The sequence below is a fragment of the Entelurus aequoreus genome, linkage group LG07, assembly GCF_033978785.1.
Source record: "Entelurus aequoreus isolate RoL-2023_Sb linkage group LG07, RoL_Eaeq_v1.1, whole genome shotgun sequence".
Lineage (NCBI taxonomy): Eukaryota > Metazoa > Chordata > Actinopteri > Syngnathiformes > Syngnathidae > Entelurus > Entelurus aequoreus.
Window position 1 is genome coordinate 5,045,669 of NC_084737.1, and position 20,340 is coordinate 5,066,008.

Here is a 20,340-nt window from a genome sequence, read left to right on the forward strand (position 1 = left end):
TTAAATGACTAGCACTAGAAGGAACACTTAAATGACTAGCATTAGAAGGAACACTTAAATGACTAGCATTAGAAGGAACACTTAAATGACTAGCATTAGAAGGAACACTTAAATGACTAGCATTAGAAGGAACACTTAAATGACTAGCATTAGAAGGAACACTTAAATGACTAGCATTAGAAGGAACACTTAAATGACTAGCATTAGAAGGAACACTTAAATGACTAGCATTAGAAGGAACACTTAAATGACTAGCATTAGAAGGAACACTTAAATGACTAGCATTAGAAGGAACACTTAAATGACTAGCATTAGAAGGAACACTTAAATGACTAGCATTAGAAGGAACACTTAAATGACTAGCACTAGAAGGAACACTTAAATGACTAGCATTAGAAGGAACACTTAAATGACTAGCATTAGAAGGAACACTTAAATGACTAGCACTAGAAGGAACACTTAAATGACTAGCATTAGAAGGAGTACTTAAATGACTAGCATTAGAAGGAACACTTAAATGACTAGCATTAGAAGGAACACTTAAATGACTAGCATTAGAAGGAACACTTAAATGACTAGCATTAGAAGGAACACTTAAATGACTAGCATTAGAAGGAACACTTAAATGACTAGCATTAGAAGGAACACTTAAATGACTAGCATTAGAAGGAACACTTAAATGACTAGCATTAGAAGGAACACTTAAATGACTAGCATTAGAAGGAACACTTAAATGACTAGCATTAGAAGGAACACTTAAATGACTAGCATTAGAAGGAACACTTAAATGACTAGCATTAGAAGGAACACTTAAATGACTAGCATTAGAAGGAACACTTAAATGACTAGCACTAGAAGGAACACTTAAATGACTAGCATTAGAAGGAACACTTAAATGACTAGCATTAGAAGGAACACTTAAATGACTAGCATTAGAAGGAACACTTAAATGACTAGCATTAGAAGGAACACTTAAATGACTAGCATTAGAAGGAACACTTAAATGACTAGCATTAGAAGGAACACTTAAATGACTAGCATTAGAAGGAACACTTAAATGACTAGCATTAGAAGGAACACTTAAATGACTAGCATTAGAAGGAACACTTAAATGACTAGCATTAGAAGGAACACTTAAATGACTAGCATTAGAAGGAACACTTAAATGACTAGCATTAGAAGGAACACTTAAATGACTAGCATTAGAAGGAACACTTAAATGACTAGCATTAGAAGGAACACTTAAATGACTAGCATTAGAAGGAACACTTAAATGACTAGCATTAGAAGGAACACTTAAATGACTAGCACTAGAAGGAACACTTAAATGACTAGCATTAGAAGGAACACTTAAATGACTAGCATTAAGGGATAAACAAGCCATCAGGATGTTGGGAGCCCAGGTAAAATATGTCATCATGCTAACAGGACAGGAATAAACATGTTTGTATGTATATTCACCAGGATATTAAATACATAACTCGCACTGATCTCAACCACAATGCCCTTGAATCTGTGTGGGCAGAAATCAAATGTACGGTACTGATAGGGACTGTATACACACCCCTAATCAGAGTGATCTATATGGGGCTCTCGAGGACTGCTTGGCTGGGGTAGACAATGTGGAGATAATTATAACTGGAGATCTGAACACAAATATTCAACGCAGAGATGCGTCTGTTTTCACATCCTACAGCAAGCTTTGTAATCTGCACCGTCTTTCCCAGCTAATAACAATTACCCACTTAATCAACCATAGATCTCATTCTCACATCAGACCGGCCTAAAATAAAAAATAGTGGGGTCATGATCTGTGGTCTTAGCGACCACTATCTAACATTCTGCACCCGCAAAATAGCTAAACCCAAAGCCAACGGCCACATAATAGCCCAATCCAGATCCCTTCAAAAATACTCCAGTGATCATTTCAACCTAAAGTCATTTTGATAGTAGGCTAATATAGACACTTACATCATGTGTTGCCTTCATTATAACACTTATATAAGACTTTTAAAGTCATTTTGATAGTAGGCTAATATAGCTAATATAGACACTTACATCATGTGTTGCCTTCATTATAACACTTATATAAGACTTTTAAAGTCATTTTGATAGTAGGCTAATATAGCTAATATAGACACTTACATCATGTGTTGCCTTCATTATAACACTTATATAAGACTTTTAAAGTCATTTTGATAGTAGGCTAATATAGCTAATATAGACACTTACATCATGTGTTGCCTTCATTATAACACTTAACATTTGACAACCAAACAATGACACAAGGCGACCCGGTAAAGAATCTGGGTATTATCTTCCACACAACTCTCTCGTTTGAGTCACACATTAAGAGTGTTACTAAAACAACTCTCTCGTTTGAGTCACACATTAAGAGTGTTACTAAAACAACTCTCTCGTTTGAGTCACACATTAAGAGTGTTACTAAAACAACTCTCTCGTTTGAGTCACACATTAAGAGTGTTACTAAAACAACTCTCTCCTTTGAGTCACACATTAAGAGTGTTACTAAAACAACTCTCTCCTTTGAGTCACACATTAAGAGTGTTACTAAAACAACTCTCTCGTTTGAGTCACACATTAAGAGTGTTACTAAAACAACTCTCTCGTTTGAGTCACACATTAAGAGTGTTACTAAAACAACTCTCTCGTTTGAGTCACACATTAAGAGTGTTACTAAAACAACTCTCTCGTTTGAGTCACACATTAAGAGTGTTACTAAAACAACTCTCTCGTTTGAGTCACACATTAAGAGTGTTACTAAAACAACTCTCTCGTTTGAGTCACACATTAAGAGTGTTACTAAAACAACTCTCTCCTTTGAGTCACACATTAAGAGTGTTACTAAAACAACTCTCTCGTTTGAGTCACACATTAAGAGTGTTACTAAAACAACTCTCTCCTTTGAGTCACACATTAAGAGTGTTACTAAAACAACTCTCTCGTTTGAGTCGCACATTAAGAGTGTTACTAAAACAACTCTCTCGTTTGAGTCACACATTAAGAGTGTTACTAAAACAACTCTCTCGTTTGAGTCACACATTAAGAGTGTTACTAAAACAACTCTCTCGTTTGAGTCACACATTAAGAGTGTTACTAAAACAACTCTCTCGTTTGAGTCACACATTAAGAGTGTTACTAAAACAACTCTCTCGTTTGAGTCACACATTAAGAGTGTTACTAAAACAACTCTCGTTTGAGTCACACATTAAGAGTGTTACTAAAACAACTCTCTCGTTTGAGTCACACATTAAGAGTGTTACTAAAACAACTCTCTCGTTTGAGTCACACATTAAGAGTGTTACTAAAACAGCCTTCTTTCATCTCTGTAATATCACTACAATGTGTTCCATTTTGTCTACTAACGCCGCTGAGATCATTATTCATGCCTTTGTTACATCTCGTCTCCATTACTGTAACGTATTATTTTCGGGTCTCCCTATGTCTAGCATTAAAATATTACACTTGGTACAAAATGTGGCTGCGAACAACAACAAGAACAAGAAAGTTCGATCATATTACGCCTATACTGTATATACCTTTATATACATATATATATATACCTATACTGTATATACCTTTATATACATATATATGTATACCTATACTGTATATACCTTTATATACATATATATGTATACCTATACTGTATATACCTTTATATACATATATATACCTATACTGTATATACCTTTATATACATATATATACCTATACTGTATATACCTTTATATATATACCTATACTGTATATACCTTTATATACATATATATATACCTATACTGTATATACCTTTATATACATATATATACCTATACTGTATATACCTTTATATACATATATATATATACCTATACTGTATATACCTTTATATACCTATACTGTATATACCTTTATATACATATATATATACCTATACTGTATATACCTTTATATACATATATATATACCTATACTGTATATACTTTTATATACCTATACTGTATATACCTTTATATACATATATATATATATATACCTATACTGTATATACCTTTATATACCTATACTGTATATACCTTTATATACATATATATATATATATACTGTATATACCTTTATATACATATATATATATATACCTATACTGTATATACCTTTATATACATATATATATATACTGTATATACCTTTATATACATATATATATATACCTATACTGTATATACCTTTATATACATATATATATATACCTATACTGTATATACCTTTATATACATATATATACCTATACTGTCTATACCTTTATATACATATATATATATCTATACTGTATATACCTTTATATACATATATATACCTATACTGTATATACCTTTATATACATATATGTATATACCTATACTGTATATACCTTTATATACATATATATACCTATACTGTATATACCTTTATATATATACCTATACTGTATATACCTTTATATACATATATATATACCTATACTGTATATACCTTTATATACATATATATATATACCTATACTGTATATACCTTTATATACCTATACTGTATATACCTTTATATACATATATATATACCTATACTGTATATACCTTTATATACATATATATATACCTATACTGTATATACCTTTATATACATATACTGTATATACCTTTATATAAATATATATATATACCTATACTGTATATACCTTTATATACCTATACTGTATATACCTTTATATACATATATATATATATATACCTATACTGTATATACCTTTATATACATATATATATATATATATATATATATATATACCTATACTGTATATACCTTTATATACATATATATATATACCTATACTGTATATACCTTTATATACATATACCTATACTGTATATACCTTTATATACATATATATATATATATACCTCTACTGTCTATACCTTTATATACATATATATATATACCTCTACTGTCTATACCTTTATATACATATATATATATACCTATACTGTATATACCTTTATATACATATATATGTACCTATACTGTATATACCTTACCAATACTGGCTCACCTGCACTGGCTTCCTGTGCACTTAATATGTGACTTTAAGGTTGTACTACTTAGGTATAAATACTAAAAGGTCTATCTTGCAGATTGTATTGTACCATATGTCCCGGCAAGAAATCTGCCTTCAAAGAACTCTGGCTTATTAGTGATTCCCAGAGCCCTAAAAAAGTCTGCAGGCTATAGAGCGTTTTCTGTTGGGGCTCCAGTACTATGGAATGTTCTAGCAGTAACAGTTAGAGATGCTACCTCCGTAGAAGCATTTAAGTCCCATCTTAAAACTCATTTGTATACTCTAGCTTTTAAATAGACCCCTTTTAGATCAGTTGATCTGCCATCTCTTTTCTTCTCTCCTCTGCCCCCCTCTCCTGCGTGGAGGGGGAGTTACACAGGTCCGGTGGCCATGGATGAAGTGCTGGCTGTCCAGAGTCGGGACCCCGGGTGGACCACTAGCCTGTGCATCGGTTGGGGACATCTCTGCACTGCTGACCTGTCCCCGCTTGGGATGGTCTCCTGCTGGCCCCACTATGGACTGGACTCTCATTATTATGTTAGATCCACTATGGACTGGACTCTCATTATTATGTTAGATCCACTATGGACTGGACTCTCATTATTATGTTAGATCCACTATGGACTGGACTCTCATTATTATGTTAGATCCACTATGGACTGGACTCTCACTATTATGTTGGATCCACTATGGACTGGACTCTCACTATTATGTTAGATCCACTATGGACTGGACTCTCACTATTATGTTGGATCCACTATGGACTGGACTCTCACTATTATGTTGGATCCACTATGGACTGGACTCTCTCTATTATGTTGGATCCACTATGGACTGGACTCTCTCTATTATGTTAGATCCACTATGGACTGGACCTTCACAATATTATGTTAGATCCACTATGGACTGGACTCTCACTATTATGTTAGATCCACTATGGACTGGACTCTCACTATTATGTTGGATCCACTATGGACTGGACTCTCACTATTATGTTGGATCCACTATGGACTGGACTTTCACAATATTATGTTAGATCCACTATGGACTGGACTCTCACTATTATGTTAGATCCACTATGGACTGGACTCTCACTATTATGTTGGATCCACTATGGACTGGACCTTCACAATATTATGTTAGATCCACTATGGACTGGACTCTCACTATTATGTTAGATCCACTATGGACTGGACTCTCACACTATTATGTTAGATCCACTATGGACTGGACTCTCACTATTATGTTAGATCCACTATGGACTGGACTCTCACACTATTATGTTAGATCCACTATGGACTGGACTCTCATTATTATGTTAGATCCACTATGGACTGGACTCTCACTATTATGTTAGATCCACTATGGACTGGACTCTCACTATTATGTTAGATCCACTATGGACTGGACCTTCACAATATTATGTTAGATCCACTATGGACTGGACTCACACTATTATGTTGGATCCACTATGGATTGGACTTTCACACTATTATGTTAGATCCACTATGGACTGGACTCACACTATTATGTTGGATCCACTATGGATTGGACTTTCACACTATTATGTTAGATCCACTATTGACTGGACTCTCACTATTATGTTAGATCCACTATGGACTGGACTCTCACTATTATGTTAGATCCACTATGGATTGGACTTTCACACTATTATGTTAGATCCACTATGGACTGGACTCTCACTATTATGTTAGATCCACTATGGACTGGACTCTCACTATTATGTTGGATCCACTATGGACTGGACTCTCACTATTATGTTAGATCCACTATGGACTGGACTCTCACTATTATGTTAGATCCACTATGGACTGGACTCTCACTATTATGTTAGATCCACTATGGACTGGACCTTCACAATATTATGTTAGATCCACTATGGACTGGACTCTCACTATTATGTTAGATCCACTATGGACTGGACTCTCACTATTATGTTAGATCCACTATGGACTGGACTCTCACTATTATGTTGGATCCACTATGGACTGGACTCTCACTATTATGTTAGATCCACTATGGACTGGACTCTCACTATTATGTTAGATCCACTATGGACTGGACTCTCACTATTATGTTAGATCCACTATGGACTGGACCTTCACAATATTATGTTAGATCCACTATGGACTGGACTCTCACTATTATGTTAGATCCACTATGGACTGGACTCTCACTATTATGTTAGATCCACTATGGACTGGACTCTCACTATTATGTTAGATCCACTATGGACTGGACCTTCACAATATTATGTTAGATCCACTATGGACTGGACTCTCACTATTATGTTAGATCCACTATGGACTGGACTCTCACTATTATGTTAGATCCACTATGGACTGGACTCTCACTATTATGTTGGATCCACTATGGACTGGACCTTCACAATATTATGTTAGATCCACTATGGACTGGACTCTCACTATTATGTTAGATCCACTATGGATTGGACTTTCACACTATTATGTTAGATCCACTATGGACTGGACTCTCACTATTATGTTAGATCCACTATGGACTGGACTCTCACTATTATGTTAGATCCACTATGGACTGGACTCTCACACTATTATGTTAGATCCACTATGGACTGGACTCTCACTATTATGTTAGATCCACTATGGACTGGACTCTCACTATTATGTTAGATCCACTATGGACTGGACCTTCACAATATTATGTTAGATCCACTATGGACTGGACTCTCACTATTATGTTAGATCCACTATGGACTGGACTCTCACTATTATGTTAGATCCACTATGGACTGGACTCTCACTATTATGTTAGATCCACTATGGACTGGACTCTCACACTATTATGTTAGATCCACTATGGACTGGACTCTCACTATTATGTTAGATCCACTATGGACTGGACTCTCACTATTATGTTAGATCCACTATGGACTGGACCTTCACAATATTATGTTAGATCCACTATGGACTGGACTCTCACTATTATGTTAGATCCACTATGGACTGGACTCTCACTATTATGTTAGATCCACTATGGACTGGACCTTCACAATATTATGTTAGATCCACTATGGACTGGACTCTCACTATTATGTTAGATCCACTATGGACTGGACTCTCACACTATTATGTTAGATCCACTATGGACTGGACTCTCACTATTATGTTAGATCCACTATGGACTGGACTCTCACTATTATGTTAGATCCACTATGGACTGGACTCACACTATTATGTTAGATCCACTATGGACTGGACTCTCACTATTATGTTAGATCCACTATGGACTGGACTCTCACTATTATGTTAGATCCACTATGGACTGGACTCTCACTATTATGTTAGATCCACTATGGACTGGACTCTCACTATTATGTTAGATCCACTATGGACTGGACTCACACTATTATGTTAGATCCACTATGGACTGGACTCTCACTATTATGTTAGATCCACTATGGACTGGACTCTCACTATTATGTTAGATCCACTATGGACTGGACTCTCACTATTATGTTAGATCCACTATGGACTGGACTCTCACACTATTATGTTGGATCCACTATGGACTGGACTCTCACTATTATGTTAGATCCACTATGGACTGGACTCTCACTATTATGTTAGATCCACTATGGACTGGACTCTCACTATTATGTTAGATCCACTATGGACTGGACTCTCACTATTATGTTAGATCCACTATGGACTGGACTCTCACTATTATGTTAGATCCACTATGGACTGGACCTTCACAATATTATGTTAGATCCACTATGGACTGGACTCTCACTATTATGTTAGATCCACTATGGACTGGACTCTCACTATTATGTTAGATCCACTATGGACTGGACTCTCACTATTATGTTGGATCCACTATGGACTGGACTCTCACTATTATGTTAGATCCACTATGGACTGGACTCTCACTATTATGTTAGATCCACTATGGACTGGACTCTCACTATTATGTTAGATCCACTATGGACTGGACCTTCACAATATTATGTTAGATCCACTATGGACTGGACTCTCACTATTATGTTAGATCCACTATGGACTGGACTCTCACTATTATGTTAGATCCACTATGGACTGGACTCTCACTATTATGTTAGATCCACTATGGACTGGACCTTCACAATATTATGTTAGATCCACTATGGACTGGACTCTCACTATTATGTTAGATCCACTATGGACTGGACTCTCACTATTATGTTAGATCCACTATGGACTGGACTCTCACTATTATGTTGGATCCACTATGGACTGGACCTTCACAATATTATGTTAGATCCACTATGGACTGGACTCTCACTATTATGTTAGATCCACTATGGATTGGACTTTCACACTATTATGTTAGATCCACTATGGACTGGACTCTCACTATTATGTTAGATCCACTATGGACTGGACTCTCACTATTATGTTAGATCCACTATGGACTGGACTCTCACACTATTATGTTAGATCCACTATGGACTGGACTCTCACTATTATGTTAGATCCACTATGGACTGGACTCTCACTATTATGTTAGATCCACTATGGACTGGACCTTCACAATATTATGTTAGATCCACTATGGACTGGACTCTCACTATTATGTTAGATCCACTATGGACTGGACTCTCACTATTATGTTAGATCCACTATGGACTGGACTCTCACTATTATGTTAGATCCACTATGGACTGGACTCTCACACTATTATGTTAGATCCACTATGGACTGGACTCTCACTATTATGTTAGATCCACTATGGACTGGACTCTCACTATTATGTTAGATCCACTATGGACTGGACCTTCACAATATTATGTTAGATCCACTATGGACTGGACTCTCACTATTATGTTAGATCCACTATGGACTGGACTCTCACTATTATGTTAGATCCACTATGGACTGGACCTTCACAATATTATGTTAGATCCACTATGGACTGGACTCTCACTATTATGTTAGATCCACTATGGACTGGACTCTCACACTATTATGTTAGATCCACTATGGACTGGACTCTCACTATTATGTTAGATCCACTATGGACTGGACTCTCACTATTATGTTAGATCCACTATGGACTGGACTCACACTATTATGTTAGATCCACTATGGACTGGACTCTCACTATTATGTTAGATCCACTATGGACTGGACTCTCACTATTATGTTAGATCCACTATGGACTGGACTCTCACTATTATGTTAGATCCACTATGGACTGGACTCTCACTATTATGTTAGATCCACTATGGACTGGACTCACACTATTATGTTAGATCCACTATGGACTGGACTCTCACTATTATGTTAGATCCACTATGGACTGGACTCTCACTATTATGTTAGATCCACTATGGACTGGACTCTCACTATTATGTTAGATCCACTATGGACTGGACTCTCACACTATTATGTTGGATCCACTATGGACTGGACTCTCACTATTATGTTAGATCCACTATGGACTGGACTCTCACTATTATGTTAGATCCACTATGGACTGGACTCTCACTATTATGTTAGATCCACTATGGACTGGACTCTCACTATTATGTTAGATCCACTATGGACTGGACTCTCACACTATTATGTCAGACCCACTCGACATCCATTGCTTTCGGTCTCCCCTAGAAGATGTACACTACTGCCTCTCACGCCCCCCCTTCCCCCGACACCCCACTATGTAAGAAGCACTGCATTAAAAGGCTGTCTGGAACTTCATCACAGTTACATTTTTCTAGGGTACACCATTATTTTTCATGACACCCCCAAAGTGAATGTTTTATTATCTGTACGTGTCAAGATGTACACTATTATGCCATTGCCTCTCACACATATGACAGCGCTCCTACCCCCCAGGGGGCCGACCCCCCTACTTAAGAAGCACTGCATTGAAGTTTGAAACTTGGACACGGTACTTTATATTTTTACACACCCCTCAAAATGAATGTTAATGTATTTATCTGTACGCATCAGAGATATACGCTATTGCCTCTCACGCCCCCTTACACATATCATGGCGCCCCCAGGACCAATCTAAGTTTGTGCTCTTCCACATTGTGTTTGTATAGTTGTCAAAGTATACATTGTGTTTGTATAGTTGTCAAAGTATACATTGTGTTTGTATAGTTGTCAAAGTATACATTGTGTTTGTATAGTTGTCAAAGTATACATTGTGTTTGTATAGTTGTCAAAGTATACATTGTGTTTGTATAGTTGTCAAAGTATACATTGTGTTTGTATAGTTGTCAAAGTATACATTGTGTTTGTATAGTTGTCAAAGTATACATTGTGTTTGTATAGTTGTCAAAGTATACATTGTGTTTGTATAGTTGTCAAAGTATACATTGTGTTTGTATAGTTGTCAAAGTATACATTGTGTTTGTATAGTTGTCAAAGTATACATTGTGTTTGTATAGTTGTCAAAGTATACATTGTGTTTGTATAGTTGTCAAAGTATACATTGTGTTTGTATAGTTGTCAAAGTATACATTGTGTTGTATAGTTGTCAAAGTATACATTGTGTTTGTATAGTTGTCAAAGTATACATTGTGTTTGTATAGTTGTCAAAGTATACATTGTGTTTGTATAGTTGTCAAAGTATACATTGTGTTTGTATAGTTGTCAAAGTATACATTGTGTTTGTATAGTTGTCAAAGTATACATTGTGTTGTATAGTTGTCAAAGTATACATTGTGTTTGTATAGTTGTCAAAGTATACATTGTGTTTGTATAGTTGTCAAAGTATACATTGTGTTTGTATAGTTGTCAAAGTATACATTGTGTTTGTATAGTTGTCAAAGTATACATTGTGTTTGTATAGTTGTCAAAGTATACATTGTGTTTGTATAGTTGTCAAAGTATACATTGTGTTTGTATAGTTGTCAAAGTATACATTGTGTTTGTATAGTTGTCAAAGTATACATTGTGTTTGTATAGTTGTCAAAGTATACATTGTGTTTGTATAGTTGTCAAAGTATACATTGTGTTTGTATAGTTGTCAAAGTATACATTGTGTTGTATAGTTGTCAAAGTATACATTGTGTTTGTATAGTTGTCAAAGTATACATTGTGTTTGTATAGTTGTCAAAGTATACATTGTGTTTGTATAGTTGTCAAAGTATACATTGTGTTTGTATAGTTGTCAAAGTATACATTGTGTTTGTATAGTTGTCAAAGTATACATTGTGTTTGTATAGTTGTCAAAGTATACATTGTGTTTGTATAGTTGTCAAAGTATACATTGTGTTGTATAGTTGTCAAAGTATACATTGTGTTTGTATAGTTGTCAAAGTATACATTGTGTTGTATAGTTGTCAAAGTATACATTGTGTTTGTATAGTTGTCAAAGTATACATTGTGTTTGTATAGTTGTCAAAGTATACATTGTGTTTGTATAGTTGTCAAAGTATACATTGTGTTTGTATAGTTGTCAAAGTATACATTGTGTTTGTATAGTTGTCAAAGTATACATTGTGTTGTATAGTTGTCAAAGTATACATTGTGTTTGTATAGTTGTCAAAGTATACATTGTGTTGTATAGTTGTCAAAGTATACATTGTGTTTGTATAGTTGTCAAAGTATACATTGTGTTTGTATAGTTGTCAAAGTATACATTGTGTTTGTATAGTTGTCAAAGTATACATTGTGTTTGTATAGTTGTCAAAGTATACATTGTGTTTGTATAGTTGTCAAAGTATACATTGTGTTTGTATAGTTGTCAAAGTATACATTGTGTTGTATAGTTGTCAAAGTATACATTGTGTTTGTATAGTTGTCAAAGTATACATTGTGTTTGTATAGTTGTCAGACATTTCTCTGTGTGAGAGCCAGGGTGATTGCGCAACAGTGCATTGCGTGCATGTGCCCTGCCTTCATTTCCTGCATTCTCTCTTAAGTCTGCTGTGTTTCTTCAGAGTTATGTTGGCCAGATGGTGACAGGCAATAATCAAGTCAGTCATGAATGTTAATAAAGATCTTCCTGCTCCAAGATGTCCAGTCTACCAAACACATTTAAAGCTCTTTTCATTCAAAGGATTTCCCAAAGTCACGCATGAACAATTTAGCGTGTGCCTGGGCTAACTAAGTCATGTTCTGGAAAAGTCTATCTGCTAATGACAGCGTGGCTGCAGCCAAATAAAAGGTGCAAGCAGGCATTGTTAAATCAATCAGACATGTCAAAGTCAGGTGAGGTTATGAAACCACATGAACATCTCAGTTATTATGATCATTATTAAATCAATCAGACATGTTGTTGTTGTTGTTGTTGTTGTTGTTGTTGTTGTTGTTGTTGTTGGGGACAAGTGTTGTAAATGAGCTTTGGCTACAAACACTAAGATGCATACATTGGATAACTGTCTCAGATGTCTATGTTTTTGTATCTGTCCCCATTTCAAATAAACCTATATAATAATAATGTCAAAGTCAGGTGAGGTTATGTAACCACATGAATATCTGTTATTATGATCATTATTAAATCAATCAGACATGTAAAAGTCATGAACATGAACATCACAGTTATTATGATCATTATTAAATCAGTCAGATAGGTGAGGTTATGTAACCACATGAACATCACAGTTATTATGATCAGGTCTATCTTCCCATCGCTGCCAATCATCCGTCAGTGAGATTGCTTAATGGAACATTTTTATTACCGCCACACCTTGAAATTACCTTTTTATTGCTTGAAAACAAATGAAAGTAATATAATATATTGAAGAAATTACAGACACCATTTTTACCTTTTATTACCAATGGTATGGTAACAAATGGCAGCATTTCAACAGGTTTTACCTCCCGTGTACCCACTTTCATCTCCACTTCCCCGCCTTCCTCATTCTCCACCAATCACCTTTCAGACATGGACAGTGTGTTTGCAAACATGGAAAAAACTGACATTGAATCCAAACCACACCAATATTAAACATTACCACCAGCTACAGTACGAATTGATATATATAGCCTATTATTTGCACACTATAGACAAGTGAAAACTCAACCACCAAAAAAAGACTTTGATTAGCGAAAAGTGCTGCCCAACCCAGATGTAAACAAGACGCACGCATTTGACTGGAGTGTTGTCAGCATGTCTGTGATGTGGACGTAAGCACATATACAGCCATCTAGGAAATGTGCAAATATCAAGCATGCTAATAGGGAACATCAGCTGGGTTTAGACCGTGGCCAGACAGTTTAGTTTTACCCTACTGTTGATGTCTTGTTGCAATAGTAGTAGGGTTTAGACCGTGGCCAGACAGATTAGTTTTACCCTACTGTTGATGTCTTGTTGCAATAGTAGTAGGGTTTAGACCGTGGCCAGACAGTTTAGTTTTACCCTACTGTTGATGTCTTGTTGCAATAGTAGTAGGGTTTAGACCGGGGCCAGACAGGTTAGTTTTACCCTACTGTTGATGTCTTGTTGCAATAGTAGTAGGGTTTAGACCGTGGCCAGACAGATTAGTTTTACCCTACTGTTGATGTCTTGTTGCAATAGTAGTAGGGTTTAGACCGTGGCCAGACAGGTTAGTTTTACCCTACTGTTGATGTCTTGTTGCAATAGTAGTAGGGTTTAGACCGTGGCCAGACAGATTAGTTTTACCCTACTGTTGATGTCTTTTTGCAATAGTAGTAGGGTTTAGACCGTGGCCAGACAGGTTAGTTTTACCCTACTGTTGATGTCTTGTTGCAATAGTAGTAGGGTTTAGACCGTGGCCAGACAGATTAGTTTTACCCTACTGTTGATGTCTTGTTGCAATAGTAGTAGGGTTTAGACCGTGGCCAGACAGATTAGTTTTACCCTACTGTTGATGTCTTGTTGCAATAGTAGTAGGGTTTAGACCGTGGCCAGACAGATTAGTTTTACCCTACTGTTGATGTCTTGTTGCAATAGTAGTAGGGTTTAGACCGTGGCCAGACAGGTTAGTTTTAGCCTACTGTTGATGTCTTGTTGCAATAGTAGTAGGGTTTAGACCGTGGCCAGACAGGTTAGTTTTAGCCTACTGTTGATGTCTTGTTGCAATAGTAGTAGGGTTTAGACCGTGGCCAGACAGGTTAGTTTTACCCTACTGTTGATGTCTTGTTGCAATAGTAGTAGGGTTTAGACCGTGGCCAGACAGGTTAGTTTTAGCCTACTGTTGATGTCTTGTTGCAATAGTAGAGTCTCTAAACACCAGTACATTCTATTATAACACCAGAAGAAGATGCTAGATTTGCTGCTAGTTGTTTTTCATTTTAAAAAAGTAATTAAAATTCTGTAAACACTTGAAAAAAATCTCAACAAAGTACATTGTACAAAAAGCAACATTTGAAAATATGGATAAAACATTGTTTTAAGACTAATGAATCAAATTAAATGTCTATCTGTGGTGGCGACTTGGCCTTCCACTCCAATGCAGCAGGGATAGGCTCCAGCACCCAGAGAGGGACAAGTGGTAGAAAATGGATGGGCCACACTTTAAGTTCATGATGCAGTAAATTGAATGATGCGGACACGTTTGTTACTGGATACTTTCTAATATGCTTCTGCCTTGCAGACTTTGTATGTACAAGTAATATGCTTACATTGACAGATGTGCTGTTTTACATTCTTCAATTTTGTGCTTGGCCGTTGTGTAGCTGCTAGTGGCCTATAGCCTAGCATGTTTACCTTTTGTAAATGACTTCAATCAAAAAGAGGAAATTGTGTGTTTATTGGAGGACATTCAGATGGTAACCGTCCAACTTTGCAGACGTAAACACGCTGCAGGACTGCTTGTATCGCACGTGATACCGCACGCAAGTAAACACACTGCAGGACTGCTTGTATCGCACGTGATACCGCACGCAAGTAAACACGCTGCAGGACTGCTTGTATCGCACGTGATACCGCACGCAAGTAAACACGCTGCAGGACTGCTTGTATCGCACGTGATACCGCACGCAAGTAAACACGCTGCAGGACTGCTTGTATCGCACGTGATACCGCACGCAAGTAAACACGCTGCAGGACTGCTTGTATCGCACGTGATATCGCACGCAAGTAAACACGCTGCAGGACTGCTTGTATCGCACGTGATACCGCACGCAAGTAAACACGCTGCAGGACTGCTTGTATCGCACGTGATACCGCACACAAGTAAACACGCTGCCGGCCTGCTTGTATCAGAGTGCTTATGTGTAATATTTGAGATGCAAGCCCATACTTGTGTTGATGCCATATCAGTATGGGATGGGTGCAGCCTTAATATTCATGTATTGTGTCATGAAGAGCAGCCCTCCATTGACTGGACTAATAAAGAAATGAACACTTCCTGTCCCCTTTAGTCTTCCAGCCTATTACATGGTAAGTTTGCTGATGTCAGCAATACCTCCATGTGACCTGCCCTCCCCACGTCAATGTTCAGCACAGTAATCCCTGCTGGCCTGTTACGTAAGTGCCAGAGAAGTCATGTGGCGCACCATGGCGTGCATCAACATGGTGTGCATCAACATGGCGTGCATCAACAATGGTGAGGCGTTATGTCACCGCCTGCTCTGACACTCACTGGCCAATGAAAAGCTTAGCTTCAAACAAACACATTTTTGGGCTCCCCCAGCATGCGGCTAATAATCAAATCAATGTCAAGTATGTTATTCATATATACTGCATGTCAAGTATATTATTCATATATACTGCATGTCAAGTATATTATTCATATATACTGCATGTCAAGTATGTTATTCATATATACTGCATGTCAAGTATATTATTCATATATACTGCATGTCAAGTATATTATTCATATATACTGCATGTCAAGTATATTATTCATATATACTGCATGTCAAGTATATTATTCATATATACTGCATGTCAAGTATATTATTCATATATACTGCATGTCAAGTATATTATTCATATATACTGCATGTCAAGTATATTATTCATATATACTGCATGTCAAGTATATTATTCATATATACTGCATGTCAAGTATATTATTCATATATACTGCATGTCAAGTATATTATTCATATATACTGCATGTAAAGTATATTATTCATATATACTGCATGTAAAGTATATTATTCATATATACTGCATGTCAAGTATATTATTCATATATACTGCATGTCAAGTATATTATTCATATATACTGCATGTCAAGTATATTATTCATATATACTGCATGTCAAGTATATTATTCATATATACTGCATGTCAAGTATATTATTCATATATACTGCATGTCAAGTATATTATTCATATATACTGCATGTCAAGTATATTATTCATATATACTGCATGTCAAGTATATTATTCATATATACTGCATATAAAGTAATTGTTCATATATACTGCATGTCAAGTATATTATTCATATATACTGCATGTCAAGTATATTATTCATATATACTGCATGTCAAGTATATTATTCATATATACTGCATGTCAAGTATATTATTCATATATACAGAACAGGCCTTCTCCTCATTCAATGCTATGTTTTCTTTATTACTTTGTAGATTGTCACATCAAACTATGAATGAACACATGTGGAGTTATGTACTTGACAAAAAAAGGTGAAATAACTGAAAACATGTTTTATATTCTATCCATCTATTTTCTACCGCTGCTAGGTATGGAACATATTGACATGTGACATGAATGTAAGTATGGAACATATTGACATGTGACATGAATGTAAGTATGGAACATATTGACATGAATGTAAGTATGGAACATATTGACATGAATGTAAGTATGGAACATATTGACATGAATGTAAGTATGGAACATATTGACATGAATGTAAGTATGGAACATATTGACATGAATGTAAGTATGGAACATATTGACATGAATGTAAGTATGGAACATATTGACATGCGACATGAATGTAAGTATGGAACATATTGACATGAATGTAAGTATGGAACATATTGACATGTGACATGAATGTAAGTATGGAACATATTGACATGTGACATGAATGAGAATAAAAGTGTTGTGTCAGGTGACCATGCACGTAGTTGACAACCTGCTCTTATTATTATTATTATTATTATTGTTATGTTTACGACTTGTTCAAGGAAGTGATTTCCTCTCCATTGGCGTGTGAGCTTGCTGAAAGCTTTCTTTATTTACCAACTACATTCCATGACAGGCAAGATTAGCTCTGGCTCACTGGCCGCCAAAAGAAGGTTTGAATTCTGGCTAATCATGTTCTCCTCTATGCACACAAGGTAAGAAGCAGGTCAAACCTAGGGAAGAATTAGGTAAGAGAAGATACAAAGTAGGAAACTTAGGGTAAGACATAGGTGAGAGAAAGTAAGAAGTAGTAATATGGAGATATTAATAATGGCCCAGCCCTAAGCAAGATAGAGATGAAGAAGCAGGAAGTAGATTGAGCATGTAACCCTCCCACTTGTTACAAGATAGAGATGAAGAAGCAGGAAGTAGATTGAGCATGTAACCCTCCCACTTGTTACAAGATAGAGATGAAGAAGCAGGAAGTAGATTGAGCATGTAACCCTCCCACTTGTTACAAGATAGAGATGAAGAAGCAGGAAGTAGATTGAGCATGTATCCCTCCCACTTGTTACAAGATAGAGATGAAGAGGCAGGAAGTAGATTGAGCATGTAACCCTCCCACTTGTTACAAGATAGAGATGAAGAGGCAGGAAGTAGATTGAGCATGTAACCCTCCCACTTGTTACAAGATAGAGATGAAGAAGCAGGAAGTAGATTGAGCATGTAACCCTCCCACTTGTTACAAGATAGAGATGAAGAAGCAGGAAGTAGATTGAGCATGTAACCCTCCCACTTGTTACAAGATAGAGATGAAGAAGCAGGAAGTAGATTGAGCATGTAACCCTCCCACTTGTTACAAGATAGAGATGAAGAAGCAGGAAGTAGATTGAGCATGTAACCCTCCCACTTGTTACAAGATAGAGATGAAGAAGCAGGAAGTAGATTGAGCATGTAACCCTCCCACTTGTTACAAGATAGAGATGAAGAAGCAGGAAGTAGATTGAGCATGTAACCCTCCCACTTGTTACAAGATAGAGATGAAGAGGCAGGAAGTAGATTGAGCATGTAACCCTCCCACTTGTTACAAGATAGAGATGAAGAAGCAGGAAGTAGATTGAGCATGTAACCCTCCCACTTGTTACAAGATAGAGATGAAGAAGCAGGAAGTAGATTGAGCATGTAACCCTCCCACTTGTTACAAGATAGAGATGAAGAGGCAGGAAGTCCATCTTACCTGGACAAGAAAGAAGTCACGCGGCACAGGTGACCCGGTCCATCAGCACCTCCAGCTGGCAGGCGTCTGGTCGCTCCTGAGGGTTGAAGGCCAGCATGTCCTGGAGGAGATTCTTCACCCCCTCTGACATGGAGCTCCGGGCCTTCTGAGGGATGTGGAGGACCAACTTGGGGTTCTCCAACAGCGCCTCGCCCACCGGCACGATCTCCGAGCCTTGTCGGATGTACGTGCCCAGCAGCTCGCGTTTGGACTCTGCGTCGATGAACGTGATCCGCTCGATCATGGCCCAGATGATGATGCCCAAAGCAAAGATGTCCGCCTTGGCCGTGTAGTGGCCCTCCCACACCTCAGGGGCCATGTAGAAGTCCGAGCCACAGGCCGAGGACAACCACAACTTGTTGATGTTGACCATGTTGTCCTGGTTGCTGCCTCTGCCTGCCGAGTGCACTTCCTCAGTGTTCTTAGAACTCAGGCCAGCGCACACTTTACTTAGGCCAAAGTCAGCCACTTTGACAACGGGTGCACCAGACTTCTGGGAGATGAGGATGTTGTCGGGCTTCAAGTCCCGGTGAACAATGTTGTTCTTGTGCAGGAAAGCCACGGCGCTGGTCAGCTGGCGCATAAAACTCCTGTTGGTCTGGGGGTCGGGCCGACGGGACAAGATGTACTGGTTGAGGTCGCCCCCTTCGCAGAACTCCATGACGAACCACAGGTAACAAGGCTCCTCTGGGTAACCCAGAATGCGCTCCCCTGCACAGACACATCAGTTATGGCTTCTCAGGGTTAGGAACTGCTGACAATCTAACACATCAGCACAAGTGGAGGATCTTTTTACAAATACATGGATAGATGTTCATAGTCCAACTCATACTGACTGGTAGACACACATAACACATACTGACTGGTAGACACACATAATACATACTGACTGGTAGACACACATAATACATACTGACTGGTAGACACACATAATACATACTGACTGGTAGACACACAT

General features: G+C 37.2%; 1 protein-coding gene across 2 annotated transcripts in view; it reads right to left on the reverse strand.

The window, feature by feature from the left end:
* The window catches only part of LOC133652918 (serine/threonine-protein kinase 35-like), a 73,698-nt gene that overhangs the window by 41,486 nt on the left and 11,872 nt on the right, over positions 1 to 20,340 (reverse strand). For both annotated transcript variants that reach the window (XR_009826631.1, XM_062051866.1), the window contains exon 2: positions 19,344 to 20,093. Coding sequence is in view for 1 of the 2 variants with exons in the window: in XM_062051866.1 (XP_061907850.1) it covers positions 19,360 to 20,093 (734 nt within the window). In the remaining variant the exon portion in view is untranslated. The remainder of the gene's footprint in view (positions 1 to 19,343; positions 20,094 to 20,340) is intronic.